This window comes from Ischnura elegans (genome assembly GCF_921293095.1).
Source record: "Ischnura elegans chromosome 13 unlocalized genomic scaffold, ioIscEleg1.1 SUPER_13_unloc_3, whole genome shotgun sequence".
Classification (NCBI taxonomy): domain Eukaryota; kingdom Metazoa; phylum Arthropoda; class Insecta; order Odonata; family Coenagrionidae; genus Ischnura; species Ischnura elegans.
In genome coordinates this window covers 3,395,463-3,413,283 of record NW_025791659.1, presented here as the reverse complement: position 1 = coordinate 3,413,283, position 17,821 = coordinate 3,395,463, and the positions used below count along the sequence as shown (strand labels likewise).

At 39.8% G+C, this 17,821-nt stretch overlaps 1 protein-coding gene across 5 annotated transcripts in view; it reads right to left on the bottom strand.

Annotated features, from left to right (window-relative positions):
• The window catches only part of LOC124172808, a 184,651-nt gene that overhangs the window by 76,830 nt on the left and 90,000 nt on the right, over positions 1-17,821 (bottom strand). For all 5 annotated transcript variants that reach the window (XR_006868279.1, XM_046552292.1, XM_046552295.1 and 2 more), the window contains 2 exons: positions 14,433-14,545; positions 8,787-8,927 (listed from right to left, as the gene is read on the bottom strand). Coding sequence is in view for 4 of the 5 variants with exons in the window: in XM_046552292.1 (XP_046408248.1) it covers positions 8,787-8,927; positions 14,433-14,545 (254 nt within the window). In the remaining variant the exon portion in view is untranslated. The remainder of the gene's footprint in view (positions 1-8,786; positions 8,928-14,432; positions 14,546-17,821) is intronic.

The following is a 17,821-nucleotide window of genomic DNA, read 5'->3' as shown; positions in this document are numbered from 1 at the left end:
CACGCACACTGCATTCATTGGTTCTCCTGTTAATGGAAATGTTTATACACAATGAAAGACATTTTTATTGGTGCATCATTAAATTAAATTGCAACTGCACAATCAGCAACACAATTAAAAGTATTTAAAACGGTAATAACGTCACGTGCGACGAGGTGCTCAACCGCTCAGCATGAGGAAGGAGTGGGCAGCAAAAACGTGTAAAGGAGAGGTGGAGGGGAAGGAGCAGTGGCGTAGCCAGGAATTTCAATTGGGGGGGGGGATCCAAAACCAGGGGGGAAAATTGTTGAAAAAACCGGGCACTAAATAATGGGATTTAAACTAATTTTAACACTTTCCCAGAAAGTCACTCTCCTAGCATTTTTAGTCTAGAAACGGAGTTGAAGCAGGTAGGCCAAAAAAGGTCAGTTGGTGAGACGAGGTAGGGATGAAACACGCTTCAATTGTTTTCGTGTGATTTGATATTTTCCTTAGAAGACAATGATTTTTGGTCCGTGTGATTTCGGATGCGAAAAAAAAACAACAGAGGCACGGGCTGATGGACGGCCGAGGGTGGTTTTCTGAAATCTGCGACATAGTTACTTTTGAAATACTGAAAATCCTGGCCACGGCTGAAATTCTACTTGCAACCTCTGCGAGAGCTTTCCAACAAAACAGTTCATGAGTAGGACAAGAATCGCATGCGACGGCGCATTCGAAGAGAGAATCGGAAATCTTTCCACTCTTATGGGGCGTTACATTCACTGAAGCTATTATTAAAAATTTCCGATCCAGATCCGATGTCTTCCGCGACTTTGGATCCGATGAAGGGCAATATCCGCGGGTATTTGGATCCGAGGTATCCGATCCGACCATCCCTAAAAATAACAATAGCCGCGGTGGCTAAACAATAATGTAGCGTTCATGGCGTCGATATATACCAGAGCAGCCTGGCTGGTGCGCGGTGGCGGCCGAACGCAACCTGTCGAGTCCGCCCGGAGGCCGCGGCGGCTTATGCCAAGCAAGTATAAACTTCCTCAAGGGTTGCATTGATGAAACTGGGCTATACAAACGCGAATGTGTCTAATTTTTTTATTATTGACGCAGGCGCGTGTTAGTCTAAAAATGTTACGTATATAAAAAAACCGCTCTCAGCGCGTATTTATAAGAAACTTTTTTCACAGAAAAACTCGCTCTCTGCACGTTTTTATTATCATCAGACTTCAAATATCATTCGAAAGTAAAAAAAATATATTTCGATCTATCATACTTTAAAATTGGTGGTCCAGATGAATTCTCCGAATGTGATTCATAATCGTATTAATTTGATTTGCCGTGACCAGCGGTTAATAAAAGAACGGAAAACGCATACGTTGCTTCCCGATCCCGTGATTTCCAATTTTTTTTCTCTGAGAGTTGCTCATGAACACGAGGTATTTCAGGGTTCGTCGGTTTGTCGCTCTTGCCGACATTTTCTTGTTTCCGAGGCCGCTTAGGTATGTTCGTCGCAGCACCCGCGTGCGGGGCGTATCCTCCGCGCGGGCAAGGCTGACACCGCGGCCGCTTAGGTGTGTGGCAGCATTTATGCCCAAAACTTATAGTCTATGCTCAAAACATTTATCTTCCTGGAATCGATGGAATCGGAATCGACTTTAGGCGATCGATTCTCGATTCCGATTCCGTGCCCGAGAATCGGTGGAATCGAGAATCGACATTTGGAATCGACTCATCCCTATTAAAAAGGATTATGTATAGATCGACTTGACCATTTAGCGCATTACTCGAGTGAAAATACTAAGAATTGGGTATTTTTTGGAACCATCCCACGCATAAGAAATATGCCTCGGGTATTGAAGTAAAGTGAAGAGATTAAGTCAGCATGCTTAAGAGAGAGAAAAAAGAACTACAGTAAAACTTCGATTTTACGCACTTCGATTTTACATCAAGTCTCGTTTTTACGCAGCGGCACTCAAGTCCGGCCGGAAAGCATAGGGAATTGCAATGGTGAAACTTCGATTTTACATCTTTTCTTGATTTTACGCAGTTTTTCGATTTTGCGCAGCATAACCCCAGCACCTAAGAGGTCGCTAATCTTGATTTTACGTAGTTGTCTTTCGGCTTGTTTTGAAAATCTGACTAGAGCAATATGCAGTTAGGTTATTATTTCGTCTCAATGAGTTGCAAAAATGAATACAGGAACCGTTGAAATGACATCGCGCTGTTGAGCGTGAAACTAAATACATCGCGAATCTAATTATTGCTTCCCCGTGAGCCCTCTCAGTAATATTTCAGGCTCCTTTACGAACGCGAATGTCGCTCTTAGTTTAAATTCGCCGTAGAAGGATATCGAAACCTAAAACACACGGCAATCGCCGTGTATGCGTAACTACTTTTGATTAAGACATGATCGCTGGAGATATTAACATTATCACCTTTCGTTTATTATTCGACTTATTGATCGACGCTGTTTATATCCACAATTATGAGCTACGGAATATCTATCCCCAACGCAAGGCTTTCTAGAATTTTGCCAACGCTATGTTTTCCGTGGCCCCAGCGAAATATAACGGCGAAATGAGTCGTTAAAAATACTCCCGTTCCAAAATTTTTGCTTCCAAGGTGATCCAAAAAAGATAGTCGTACTTCTAGTATGGACGTAAGTCGATGGCGATTCAACACGATGGTAAAAGCAGCATGCATTGTCTCATTCCCAGGCTAACCCCACATCTGCGGGACAAATGGAGGCGAGGGAAAATTGCTTGCGCTGCGCGCTTATCAGAACCGACTCAACTTGTATCTCATTGTCAGATGGTTTAAGTTAAACATGTTTGGAACTTGAATAGCTATTAGCTTTACTCCGCTAGGTGGCAAGCGTTTTAACGGAACGGGAGTTAATGCCCTCGGAGAATAACTCGCGTCGTCAATCGTTATGTAATCATTGAAGTCAAATTCAAGACGTGAGTGATAAGGCAGTCCCTTTAAACTCAGGAATGGCTTAGTACCATTAAATCGAAATACAAAAAGTGTCCGGTGTTGTTATCAGATATGGGGAAGCAAAATATTACGTGAAGCTGAGTCACACGGCTTGTGAGTCGAAGGTCCCGGCGCTGAATTCGCGGAAGAATGCCGACAGAGAAGCTATTCTCGGAAGAGTCAATCAACTAATGCTAAAATTTCATGGGGAAATGCTTTTTTAATGCATATAAATTATAAAGAAGGAAAATTTTTCAGGACTATTAGTCATTTTTTATTCATCACGGGCGGCATGACGGCAGTTGCGTGGTCATTTAAATAGCTCACTTAAAAAAAGTGATCTAAGCACCGGAAAAATCTGAATTTCCGAAAATCCCGGGTCCTGTGTGCTCCGTATTATCTATGGTATGCTATTTAGAGGTAACCAACAACTAGGGTCATTAGCGCCATGAAGTAAGGGCTGGGGGGATAGGTACCCTATGTTGGCATTAGCCAGGTTGTAATGATAAGCTCAAAAGGGACCAGGACTTAACTTCCCATCTGATGGACAGAGTGGTGCACTGGAAGTGCCCTCCACATTAGACTCAAGTAGGGATAGGGCCATCTCTGATAAGTCTCTGCTACTGCCAGGACTTGAACCCAGGCCCACAGGGTGTAAAGCCTTTGTGATGTATTAGCAAAATTTTGCACCCTGTTAATGGGGTTAATTTGGATGACTATCCTCAGGTATCTCATTTCTTCAATCTCCAATCTTTGTTTGTCTGCTGGTGGTTAAACGGATATCCTGAAAACTGCTTCTAATGAGAATATTTTCGAAAATTAGCTTCTCTGCGACCATTTGGTATCACCATTCCGAAATTTCTCCTGGGTAACAGAAGAAATCTTAGTGCCAGAAACGCTGGCATTTCAACCATTTTGTTCAACCATGGGAAACACTGTTGAGGAATGCAAAGTTGTTTCTCTTAAGGTAACACGTCATCTGTGGTGTTGCTTTTGAGTAAATAAGATTATTAGGCTTCATTTTCAGAGCAATAATGAGCGAGTGTTATCCTGAAAACTATACTCCTCCTCAATACCAACTCTTGATTTTACACACTTTGATTTTACACAGTGCCCATATTTCGGTCCCTCCAACTGCGTAAAATCAAAGTTTTACTGTATTTCCGTGAGAGGCAACAACCTATACCCTTTTTCCCTTTCCACCTTCGCCGAGGTGAGTCGCGCGGTAGGGGGAGTTTTCACACCACAACGCTCTTTTAGCCTTTTTTATTACTGCGACCGTCCGATGTGATATTCATTTGTAGCGTTTAGTTTCTTTCTTGAACTTAAAAAAAGCAAGAGATTTTAAGGTTGATTAAATGATGTGAGAAGTATAGCATTTTGTTTTGGCTCTACAAAACTAAAGTTTAGTTCTATAGTTGTTCGCTTCGACCACGTGAATTCCATGAAGATTCAAGATCCAAAAAATCGTTGATATAATTTTTAATAAAAATTCCAAAGTCTCCGAAATCTTGCAATTTTGGTGGGAAAGTACTTGCCCAATAACACACATGTGTAGCATAAGGCAATTTTCTGCAGGCAGTAATACTGTAACATGAAGACGTCAAAACCTACTGGCTGAGCATGTAGAATAATTTGTTTTTCTGCTTGAGAATTTGAAAGGGCAAAACATTACATGATTCATATACATAGTATGTAATCTTTATTACAGCTATGAAAATTTCTGTACTCAGGTATGTTCTGTTTTGAAATTAAGCTATTATATTTTAATTACATAGTGATTATTTGAAAGATGCTTTAGTCAACTGACTCTTTCACAGAGTAATATTTTTTAAAGTGGTTTTCTTGTTGCCTGGAATTAAGTGATATTTTTCTTGGAGCCTATGGCATCAGAATCGATGGAATTGGTATCGGTAGAATCGGAATCGGAATCCATAAAATTTTGGAATCGACCCATCACTAGAAAATATCTATCATCGTATGCGAACAGCCGTATCCGGATTACACGTAATCCGTATACTCCTTCTTTCAAGATGAAATCGGCGTCTTTATTTTATATATCTAGCCAATTCCCGTTGAATCCGTGTATGTGCTCCCCCGCAATATTCATATATTTCTTGAAACAATCGCTATATAATCGACGACACTCAGTAAATTTCTTCTATAACTCCATAGGCGAGCAATGTTATTTCATATGGCCCGAGTTATGACCGCCTCTTAGGCAGGCCATATTATTACGGCCTTTAGGCCATAGCTACCGCCCGACTTATGGCCTTTCGCTCAGAGTAGAATCGCTCGAAGCCATACGTATGTCTCGAGGCCGTAGTTATGGTCAATTTCGACTTATGGCCCGGCCATACGATTATTGGAATAACCCCCCAGGTTAATCTTACGTGATTACTGCTACATAGGAATTTAAAACACAATCACTTCAATACTTTTAAATAATATTAATTTATTGTATTACTTTACGTTCCTAATTTAAACTCTTACACTTAGATAATAGAAATTTTACACTTGATTCGTGAATGTCTCACTTGGCTCATAAAGACATTCTTCATAATTGGAAGAGTCATTTAGATAAATATAAATTTTCATAAAATACAATTTAAAAGTAATCAATACATTGTGAAGCATACGTGCACATAAAATAGGCCAGAAGATGGGCATCGAGCTGAACAAAATTTTACGCGAAATGAAAGATTTTGAAATACAGGCGGTCCTCGACTTTCGTACACTCGACTTTCGTACAATTCGCACTTTCGTACAATTCGCACTTTCGTACAATTCGCACTTTCGTACGTTCAAAATTGACACTTTTTACTTGATTTTCGTACGTTGGTCTGTAATTTTTTTTAAATTCCCACGATGTTTATTGCGCATCCCAACATTCAATTGTTTCAAATAACAGTATATGCGAACAATACGAACGTATATAATGAAGGGAATTGTTGGTAGTTGACTCTAATCTAGGTGATTTATTTGGGAGAGAGACTGCCTGCTATAGGCTCCTTTATCAAGAGAAGAAGAAAGCCTTCATTTAAGATATATTTCAAAAGAAGTTGACTAGACATCATCAAATAGCTTTCAATAAAACTAGTAAGATCTTCTTTCTAATTGTGTTTTTTCGTTTGAGTGCTGTTTAATTCCTGTACACCTTCAGCAAAGATATTGCACGAAATATCAGCCAAATTCCGTTTGTCTTTTGTCTTTTTTGAATAACATGCGAAATATACGCAATCACGAATGTCACCAGCCAAATGTCGAATTTTGGTGTAAAAATTAAAATGTATCCAGAGTGCGGGTTCAACAACTACATTTTGCTATGCTACTTGGTATGTCTTTTTATTTATAGTGGACGTAATAAGTGGAATGTCAACTTAAAGTTTCACTCGATAGCCAACGGAGTTCTTGTTTTTTAAACTTTTATTTGCATTTTCTGCGTATTTTCGAAAGAAATTAGATGATTTGAGGAGTTTCATTACCTTATTATTAAAATTAAGTCAATTGAAATGAATTCCGTGAAAAAAAAGGTTTCAGTACGTATATTCCGCTCTTCTGGGACGTAACCCCTAATTAGTAAGGAAGTCAATGGTTTGACTTTCGTACATTCGACTTTCGTACAAGTTTTCGGGAACGCATTGTGTACGAAAGTCGGGGACCGCCTGTATGATTCTGTTATTTCTTGGCATATGATAGTGGTGCAATCTTTTTTCATTTTCCTCCTGGTGAGTTGTTTGTACCCTGATGTTTCAAAGGTTGCGGTCTACAAGCAACTCACCCTCAGGAAAACTTAAGGAAATTTTACCACAAAGATTTTGAAATTCCTGAACTTCAATACTTTTAAATTATATTTATTATGCATTTACAAAGACAAGGAATAGGTAGTTATCACACATGGTATTTAAAATTTAAATTTATTCAAAGCCAGCCAAGAAACTGCTTTGACCTCTTATGCAGATTTAGAAAAATCCCCTCGGGATTGCGCGCGGGTTAGATTATTTAAGAGCGCCGACGTTTCGGGTACAGACTCGCTACCCATTCTCACGGCTACTGATAGAAAATTCGAAAAGACCGTTGAAGCCCAGCATTAGGAGGAGCCGGATTGGTTGAGATCCGATTGTTGTCGCGGTAGACCGTGGACCAGCGTAGACTTAGCTCTGGCAAGGATAACTCTTTTAAGGGTTCTATTCCAAGAGCTGCTGATCGAAAATCCGGTGTCTCTGTTTACTTTCTTATTTTCAACTTTTATTTCAATCGCCTCTTTGGTTAAACGATCCCAGAAATGATCCAATCGCCATAAAACTCTGGTGTCATCCCACCGTATTGTATCTTATGTAGATGTTTACGTCACCTGGAATTCTATTGTTCGTGTTTTTGAATCTTATTTATCTACGAGTGATAAACATTTCGATTCTATTTTCCTGTCTCACGTTAATTCTCCACGTGGGTTCCACGTGGATTCCACCACCCATTTCTCACTGGGGAAATATCTCAGTTTGAATAAATTAGATGAACTTTGAATTAGGGATCAGTAAATTCAATTTTGTCATCTTATCTTTGATTGGACCACTGAAAATGAATGCCCAGAGTAACATTAAACACATGAAGAATTTTAAAGGTACATGTATTTGAGCTTTGATTGTCCCTTTTATTGGAGGGAGAATACCAATCAGAAAATCAAAAGGACAACTTCAATTCCAAGTATAGGAGCCTCAATTACCCACTCATGATAATCCTCTAAGCAATTTTTATTTTCGTTCCTGTTGGAGGTGAATTGAGGCAAAAATTCAAGATGCAAGGACTTGTCATGAAGATTAAAATTTAGGTAAGACTAAATTTATTGACATGAAAAAGGAATAAGAGAAGGCAAGATGATTAATGATAGATTAAGATGTTTTCCATGGATATGCTATACCACTGCATGAAATTAGGCATATGTGCATATATGCATTACTTAACTATTTTCATAAGATGAATACATATGTGGGCTACTCAAAATGGAAGTATTATTGTAATTGAGCCAGTAATATCCCATGAGTAAAAGTTAGGTCTTCGTCAGCACATATTTACTCAATAAAAAATTCGAATTTATCAAAGCATTGGGAGGGATGGGGTGTACCTAATACTGCATCTTGCAAACATTTTGAGGAGGTATGATCCCCTAGAACTTTCCGCCTTTTGATGTGGCCGTAAATATTCTACTCGGCTACTGCATTAACACTTTGAGTGCCGACTGCTAAATTTAAAGCCCTACAGAAAAATCCAGCCATTTTTACTATACAGTGAGTCCTCGTTCTACCTCACCCCGTTTAACGTCATTTCGCGATAACGTCATGAATTTTGATGAATTTCAATTTTCATGAATTTCAATTTAGGATCTGAGTGAACTACCGCATTTTTATATAAATAAAATGATTCATCATCATCAAGTATGATTAATATAATATTTTTCCAAATATTCATCTTAATTTGGCCAAAATATATTAATAAATGCGAAACAACCGTAGTTAAAAGCCCTAAATACAGTATGGGGAATGATCGGTTAATTTAGTTTCATTCCCGGGAGTTAAGTTTCGTCCCGGGTCGAAACTATAAACTTCTTGGTGATTTTAATTTGTGCACATAGTTTTATTTTAAATCGTATGAAAATAAGATGGGGGATTAAAAATAAATATCTAATATAAATAAGTAATAAATAATAATGATAAATAGGACACCCTGTATATATACTCATACCACAGAAAACATTTACCAATTGTAGGCACCATCAGGAGAGGATTAAAATACCCCGCTAAGCACATAAATCATTCCAGTTGATTCTCCCCACTCACCTTTGCTTTGCATGTTTTCCATCTCTTTCCCATCGCCGCCCGAGGACTCTGCCTTGCGTGCATTATTGTTCCATGTGGTACGGGGGGCATCACACCTCTCCAGCCGTACGAAACACTCCTTCAGTGCCACTGGAAGACTACCTATGAGGAAAAGGAGAGAGATTTGATGACAAGAATAAAGATTTAAGATTAAACGGCCCAAGATCCCTCTTAACACATTCAGTACAGAGCAGGTCAATTGACTTGCCCCGAATAGGGTGGGTTCCCATTATTTTTTTTATTGCCCAAATCGAAAGATTATTACTCCTGTTCGTCCATCCCTATTATCCATCGTTATTATTTGTCCATCCATCGAGGTTCCACTGGATACCTTTTTATTTATACATTCATCAAGTGAATTAGAAGAAGAAAGGTACGTTTAATATGATTTGTGCAACTCTAGTACAGTGAGTCCTCGTTTAACGTCACTTACCGTTCCTGAAAAATGTGATGATAAACGAAATGACGTTATTGAAAAGTTTCACAGGTTTTCCACTGGTGGATGTCGTCCATGTCTCCCGACGTTTCGATCCGTGACCATCCATGCTGATCATCCTCAGGGGATCTTCCGAATGATCAGCAAGTCACGGATCGAAACGTCGGGAGACATGGACGACATCAACCGGTGAAAAACCCGAGAAACTTTTCTGCAACTGATACGCCGGGAAAACCTAAGATCATACAAGAAAGAAATAGTCGGCGGAATAGCGAAAACTCGTCTTACAGCCGACATCTTGGACAGATTAACCTAGGAAAGCATAAGCTTGAAGAGGTGAACGAGTTCTCTTACCTGGGAAGCCGAATTACCAACGATGGACGAAGCAAGAAAGAAAATAGTCCGTAGAATAGCGCAGGGGAAGAGGGCTTTCTACAAAAAAAAGAATCTTCTTACAGCTGAGAATACAAGCATAGAAGTAAGGAAACAATTAATCAGATGCTACACATGGAGTAGGTTTCTCTATGGAAGCGAGGCTTGGACGTTGACAGCAGCAGAGAAGTCAAGAATGGAAGCATTCGAAATGTGGTGCTATACATAAGAATGATGAAGATAAAATGGATCGACCGTGTAGTAAGTAACGAGGAAGTGCTAAGAATAGTGGGAGAAAAGAGAGGTCTTCTTAAATCCCTAAGGATAAGACGGGATGACTTAGTTGGCCACATTTAAAGGCATGATGGCCTGATGGAAACAATCGTAGAAGGACAGGTGGAAGGGAAAAAGGGCAAGGGACGGCACCGAATGAGTTACACAGGACAAAGGGTTATAAAGGATGTAAAAGAGAATAAATACGTATCTACGCGTATCTGATACACCGGGAAAACCTAAGATCATACGAAATGACGTTAATCGAACCATAATATCCCATTAGAAACAATGTGAAAAGTGAATATCGGCTACTAGATTTCACAATCCCTACGCGAAAAAATTTTAGCCTATCATATCTGAGGCATTTTTTACGATGGGAATGGCATTACTATGGCATAAATATGAGTTCCTGTCTTCATCGACGACAATAGCAGCAATGACGTAAATCCTTCTCCATTTTTGTATCTACCCGCATTTGCTTTTCGGCTTTGCTATGGTGGTCGCCGGGGCGAGCGTTGCCTGGGCATCATCATCGCTGAAACATCGTCGCAGTTACGGGAACCAAAATTATTGTGAACACGGCGAAAAAAGTGACGACAAAAACTCCGAGTTCTACACGGAAAAATGCCTTGAAATCACTTTTTAGGTTCCTGAAAACCATTATGTCAAGTAAAACCTAGCGCACCTACCTAAGAATTCATTTTGCAGAAATTTTTGCTAAAACCATAATCGCAATTAACAATAAATACACCGTTTTATGCTTTGTTTAGACTGACTGTATTACCGCCCGCAAAACGAACAACCTGCAACGCCCGCCGCTTCGCAATTTTTCTCGCGCGAAATTTAAAAGACTTGACGTTATCGCAAAGCAAAGGTGCGATAAACGAGTGACGGTCTCAAAATTTTCGTGACATTATCGCGAAATGACGTTAAACGGGGTGACGTAGAACGGGGACTCACTCTATTCGAGCTATGAGTTAATATTCGAATTCGACATTTGAGTTCGAGAAATCTGCTATTCGACCCATCTCTAGTTTAAATATAAAATCATCTCCACAAGAAGATTGATGTTCCAAAATGTATGGGACCAGATGCATTCCGAATTAACAATACTTAACCCTTGGGTTGTGGGAGTTCACGATCTTCTCTCTTACTCTCTCGAAATCTCAATTACTCGCCAAAACCCTGTGTTTCCTGCTGCATAGGCAACCTAGTCAAACATTTCCGCATTCGTCATTTTTTTCCTCCCCCTGAATTATGATAGATTGAGGTTCCTTTGCGCAATTCTAGTACAGTAGATTCCGTTTAATGGGTCCACCGGTTACTTGGGGCAGCCGCTTAATTGGGGCAGATCTTGAAGAACAGAACCCAATAGAGGAATATACCACAGTATTCTCCGCTTAATTGGGACAGCATGCCGCTTTATTGGGCCATTAGTCGGTGACATAGACTCTATACTCGCGATGAAATTAAAATTTTTTGTTTTCAGAATACTATATTTTTATATTTTCCTCCTTTGATTTACTCTTATTTTTCACAAATGTTGCTATTCTTGCCCTATTTTGAAAGCTCTTGTTGTTATACTACTTGCAAGAGGATAGGACTTAGTACAAGACATTCATTCAGCGTCGCCCGAGGCTGTGAAAAATATTTTTAACTAAATTGTTATAATTCTTAAAAATAGTAATAAATTAACTAAACTCACTAATTTATTAATCAAATTAATAGTTTAATAAGCTTATGTTACATTATAAACATTCTTTAGTCTTCTTTCTACCATTTCAAAGTTTTTTATGCCCATATACAAGAGAGTTCGCCTAATTGGGGCAGCCGCTTAATTGGGGCAAAGTGCACAAGTCCCGATATGTCCCAATTAACCGGAAACTAATGTATTCGAGGTATTCGAATATTCGAGCAATGATTTAATATTCGAATTCGATATTCGAGTTTGAGAAATCTGCTTTTCGACCCATCTCTATTTTTATCCACCATCTCATTTTTCTCCACAGCTCATACAGGGTTCCCACTCTAACTACATTATAAAATTCACGGTATTTTCCATGTTTTCACGGTCTAAATTACGTCAAATTCACGGTCTGTTAATAAGCCATTTTAGGAAGAAATATTGATCACGTAACAATCATTAGGTTGTGAGTGGGAAATGGTGGGTGGCAGGGAAATCAATTTTTCGCCAGGATTAATGGACACTTTAGCTACTGGTCTTCCAACCACAGGCTTAAGGTCTGTGTATCGTCATGGCACAAGGACCAATAATTGCGCTTCGAATATACGTGTGCAGATAAATACGTGAACAGTGTCTGCGAGTGACTGACCTTGAAATAATGATCAACGTATCGATTTTTCTGTTAATCTGTCTATCGTAATTCTACGATCAAGCTAGGATTCACGGGAGCACCGTGTTCCTCTTTTCCTAGCCTTGCAGTGCGCAACCTCGCTCCGTGATCACGGTCAGGGTTCCCACTCTAACTACATTATAAAATTAACGGTTTTTTTACAGGTTCTCACGGTCTAAATGTCATCAAATTCACGGTTTGTAGAAAAAACATTTTAGGCAGAAATATTGATCACGTAACAATCATCGGCCGCACGTTAACTAAAAATGTAACAAATGCGACAGATGCCTTGAATGCAAACGCAGCAATGAGAGTGCTTTCTCTCGTGACGTCACCTATCGTTAGCAAAATTCATGTCCGGCTAAAAGGGTGTGAGTGGGAAAATGGAGAGAGCAGGGTGGCAGGGAAGTGAAGAAGAGCCTGATTTTTTGCCAGGGTTAATGTCTTCCAAACACAGGCTTAAGGTAAATGTGCTGTCATAGCACACGCCGACCAATTAATAGTTGCGCTTTAGAATACACGTGCGCAGAAAAATGCATGGAGTGTATCTGCACGTGACTCGGCCTTGAAACATGATCGAAACATCGATTTTAACCCTTTCGTGCCGAATGCCTCACCTGTGCGGCGAGGATTTTCTTCCTTAAACAACGAATGCTGCGCCTGTGCGGCACAGGTCGAAAAAAGTGACCGTCGCGGACACAATAGACCAGGATAGATATTTTCCAGGTTTTCACAGTCTAAATTGCGTCAAATTCACGGTCTGTTTGATAAACCATTTTAGGAAGAAATATTGATCACATAAAAATCACTGGCCGCACGTTAACTAAAAATATAGCAAACGTGATAAACGCCGGGGATGCCAAAACGCAGCAATGAAAGTGCTCTTATTACGATGCCTATCGTTAGCAAAATTTAGGGTCGGCTAAAGGTTGTTAGTGAGAAAATGGAGGGCGATAGAGAAGTGAAGAGGTGTCTGATTTCTCCCCACGGTTAATGACCACTTTGGTTAACCCTTTCGCTGCTGTTCAATCTCCGGAAACCTTCTCCTCACATGCGGCGAAAATGTTAAAATGCGTTTCCTGGGCCCATGGAACAGGCACTTCCAGGATGGGTGTGGTACACCCTCCGAAGGGTCACTAATCCGCGACCCTTTCCTCGACGAACTCACCCTCGCAGGACTGTCTCATCGGCCCTACCAGCGGGGTCCCTACCTCCCGAAAAGTGATCGCTCACACTGAAATGTGAAAATCAACCAATCAATCCGATCATCGAAATATGATTGTTCTCATCGCTCTCCTGTCAATCAAGCAATCAAGTACGTCTATGAACCGTGTCTCTGCGATAAAAAATAACGATTTCGTTAACTTTGCAACAAAACGTGGCTGCGGACCACCAGAAAACGGCCATTATATCAAAGTTAACAAAATCGTTATTTTTCATCGCAGAAACACGGTTCAAAGACTAACTTGATTGCTTGATTGGCAGGAGAGCGATGAGAACAATCATTTTTTGATGATCGGATTGATTGATTGATTTTCACATTTCAGTCTGAGCGATCACTTTTTCGGAGGTAGGACCCCCGCTGGTAGGGCCGATGAGACGGTCCTGCGTGGGTGAGTTCGTCGAGGAAAGGGTGGCGGATTAGTGGGTCCTTTCGAAGTGCTTCGGCGAAAGTGCTGAACGCATGGCAGGGAGGAAGAAAAAGTACGTCCACCGCAGTCTGTCGTGCGGACGTACTAGGTACGTCCATAGCAGTGAAAGGGTTAAAGGTCTTCTTATCGCAGGTTCAAGATCAATGTGCCGTCATGACACACGGACCAATACTTGCGCTTCGAATATACGTGTGCAGATCAATGTGTGGACAGTATGTGCAAGTGACTGACCTATTTTTCTTTTGATCCGTCAATCGTAGATCTAACATCAAGTCTGAGAGGTTTTTAACGTTTTATGACGAATTTCACGACTATTTCCAGGTTCTTTCACGGTAGACGAAATTCACGGCTCATTCACGGTTTTAAGGTTTTCACGGTTGAGTGGGAACCCTGTCATACCTTTCCTATTTAGAGTTTTTCATCTGCTTACTACTTCAAAATTTTAAGTTTTTTTTCTGAATTGTAATTTAAAAAAATAAAAAATATTATTCAACAATTTCAACTCATAAAGGCTTACCTTTAGAGGACATTTCATGTCCACCTTCGGCAGACGTCTTGCCATTCAACACCTTCACTGCCTTTGGCATCAAGACAAGGTGCTTCTTCCAGTTAAGCAGCGTAAACTGCAACCTGAAAACGAAAATGGAGGGAACAATTACGTACTAGAACTCATTTAAAATATCTTTGCAACGACTGAGTTACAGGTCAAAGCTTTTCTACATCTACATAATACCCTGCAAGCTGCCTAAAAGGCCTGTTGCAGGGGTTGTTAGGACACCAGTAGTTTACACTTAAAATGAAGAGCTATAACGACGTTAGGACTAGCATTTATTAAAGTCCTTTCAGATCGGATATTTTCGGATATTTCAAATGCATTTTCATATGTCTGCTATTAAATGAAGTAATTATACAAGTACTTTCCTTCATAAAAGCAAACAAAATATTGAAAAATCATGAATTTACAATAGATTTCTTTGAAAAATGAAGTTTTTTTCGATTATGAAGGGTGTTAAAATTAGTTTGAAACCCTCAACATAGTTTGTACCCTGTTGTTTAAAAATTCCCCGCCCCCCAGGTTCATTGTTGGTGGTTGGAGAATCCTCTGCCATGCAGTATGAAAACGCGGTGAAAAAACCCGAATAGAATGGAAAGATCATCAACCACCATTGTTTTTAGTGAACGCCTGATCAGTATTGCAGGAAATATTTCTACCAAAAAAAGAATAGATTTGACCCAGATAGGATAAAATGAATGAACGTGCTCTCCAGGAAAATGTACTAACAAGGGAAGTAAATAATATAAATAAAGGATGAAATTGATTTTTGTGTGGTGAGTGAACACTTTTTTTTTTGAAAGGGTCAACGCTGAAAGATATCAGAACTAACTTGAACGAAGCTTATGGAAGATCTGCTCCTATGTTTCAAACTATTTAAATTGGGTAAATGAGTTAAAACGAGGGTGTACATAAAAAAAGAACATTGTTCCTGACGCTGCGTCGAAGTGTGTACCCCCCAAAATAATTGACTAAATCCACGACATGGTTTCAAGCGCTGTATGAATCGAAGTGCGCAATACAGGTCGGGCCACAGGCATATTGAAGTGCACAATTGCTTTAATTTTGCTTTAAAATTTGGGTCTGAAGAAAATTTCAGCAACATTGCTGCCACGTTTTCTCACATTGGAGAACGAATGCAATCGTGAGATCAACTCAAGGGTGTTTTGGCACTTTTGCTTTGCAATCCTTAGGAATTCCATTTAAACTCATTACATTATATGAGAGATGTGCAAACAGGAATAATCCGCAACCCGGATAAACCGCAGCCGGATAATCGGTAGTCTGCTGTATATTGTTTTGGACCTGTTTAATAAGGACTACATTATTACGGAGGCTTCCGCGGTGAGTTGATTGGTGATGGTTTTCCGGGTTTACACCGCGTTCATTTCAGGCGGCTGTTGATTTGAATTCCTTTGTTGGAAAAGCCGTTTGAAAGATGAGGATAAAGGATAGCCGTCTTCCCTATTGAAGTTCTTTGGGTGACTCGCTATTTCAATCACCTCCCTTATCAGCCTAGGGAAATATTTATTTTCCCTGGCGATGATGTTCGATTCCTCGAAAAGTATGACGTGCCCAGGTTCCGACCGTGCATGCTCTGCAACCGCAGAAAGACGAAAATTTTTCTTTTCGGTTGCCTTGAGATGTTCATTTATTCTGCATTTGAGGGATCTAGATGTTTGCCCGATGTATGATAAACCACAGGAACACGCTACTTCATACACTCCTTCATAGATATTGGATGGGTGACGATCTTTTTCTCTCCGGAGGAGGTCAGAGGTCTTCTTCAAACTTTTAAATCGCGTCAGAACGTCATGTTTGGCAAGAACTCTAGCAATTCTTTCCGACGTATGGCAAGAGAGCATGTGCCTTTGCCTTTTGCTGGTCTTCCTTTGCAGTGTCCAAGGCCACATCTCTTTTCTCTTCTTCCTTACGCGCGATTTTTTTAATCAGTACCCGATCGTTATATAGAAAATAAAATCAGACGGAAAAGCACCAGGATTATTGTACAGTAGATTCCGTTTAATGGGTCCACCGGTTACTTGGGGCAGATCTTTAAGAACAGAACCCAATTGAGGAATATCCCAGAGTATTCTCCGCTTAATTGGGACAGCATGCCGCTTTATTGGGCCATGAGTCGGCGACATAGACTCCATACTCGCGACGAAATTAAAATTTTTATTTTCAGAATACTATTTTTTTTATTTTCCTCCTTTGATTTACTCATATTTTTCACAAATGTTCCTATCCTTGCCCTATTTTGAAAGTTCTTGTTGTTGTACTATCCGCAATAGGATAGGACCTTTCTTTAATAGGACTCAGTAAAAGACATTCATTCAGCGTCGCCCGAGGCTGTGAAAAATATTTTCAACTAAATTGCTATAATTCTTAAAAATCATGATAAATTAACTAAACTCGCTGATTTATTAATTAAATTGATAGTTTAAAAAAATTATTTTGCATTATAAACATTCTTTAATCTTCTTTTTATCACTTCAACGTTTGTTTGTGCCCATATACAGTTAAGTTCGCCTAGTTGGGGCAGCCGCTTAATTGGGGCAAAGTGCACAAGTCCCGATACGTCCCAATTAACCGGAATCTATTGTACTTTGATTGCTGCATTTGCATGCATGGCGTCCGCCGCGTTTATTAAGTTTTTAGTTTACGTGCGGCCGGTGGCTGCTACGCCACCAAAATTCCGATATGTCCCAATGGGGAACATGCACAATTTTTTTAAAGTACTGGAATAAGAAGGCCTATACCTCAAATGTCCTCGTCGAAAATTTCGCGTATGAGTAATGCTTTTTAGCTGAGTTATGAGTCTTTAAAAATTGATCTTCATCGGCTTCTTGAAAACACGACGTCATCGGAGCGTGACGTCACGGAACGGTATCCACTGATGACAGACTGAGGAAGTGGGTAGAAAATCGATCTACGAGGGCTCAAACGCAAATTAGGCGATAATAATTGCAATTTTTACTTTAAATATCTTGCATTCAAGCCTCTTACACTCTCGTCTCTTAGCGAAGTGAATGGTGTACCGTGCGATGACGTCAGAAGGCGTTTCAGGTCACGTGACTCCAAGCGATATTCGTGCCTTTTTAATTGTCATTTATTGACGTTTGTGGAGTACCAGGAGAGTTTTGGCTTATATATTTGGACTCTTGAGAGAATTTTCTATTCAATGAGACCAACTAGAATGGTGAACAAATTTCATGCATGTTCCCCATTAACCGGAATCTACTGTATTTTAATGGAATGCTATAACGGGCCTATTATTAAATCAATTGAATCTATTAGGTAGTTTCAAATTTTTCATTACATATTTTCATCATGTAAAGTAGCATGATGAT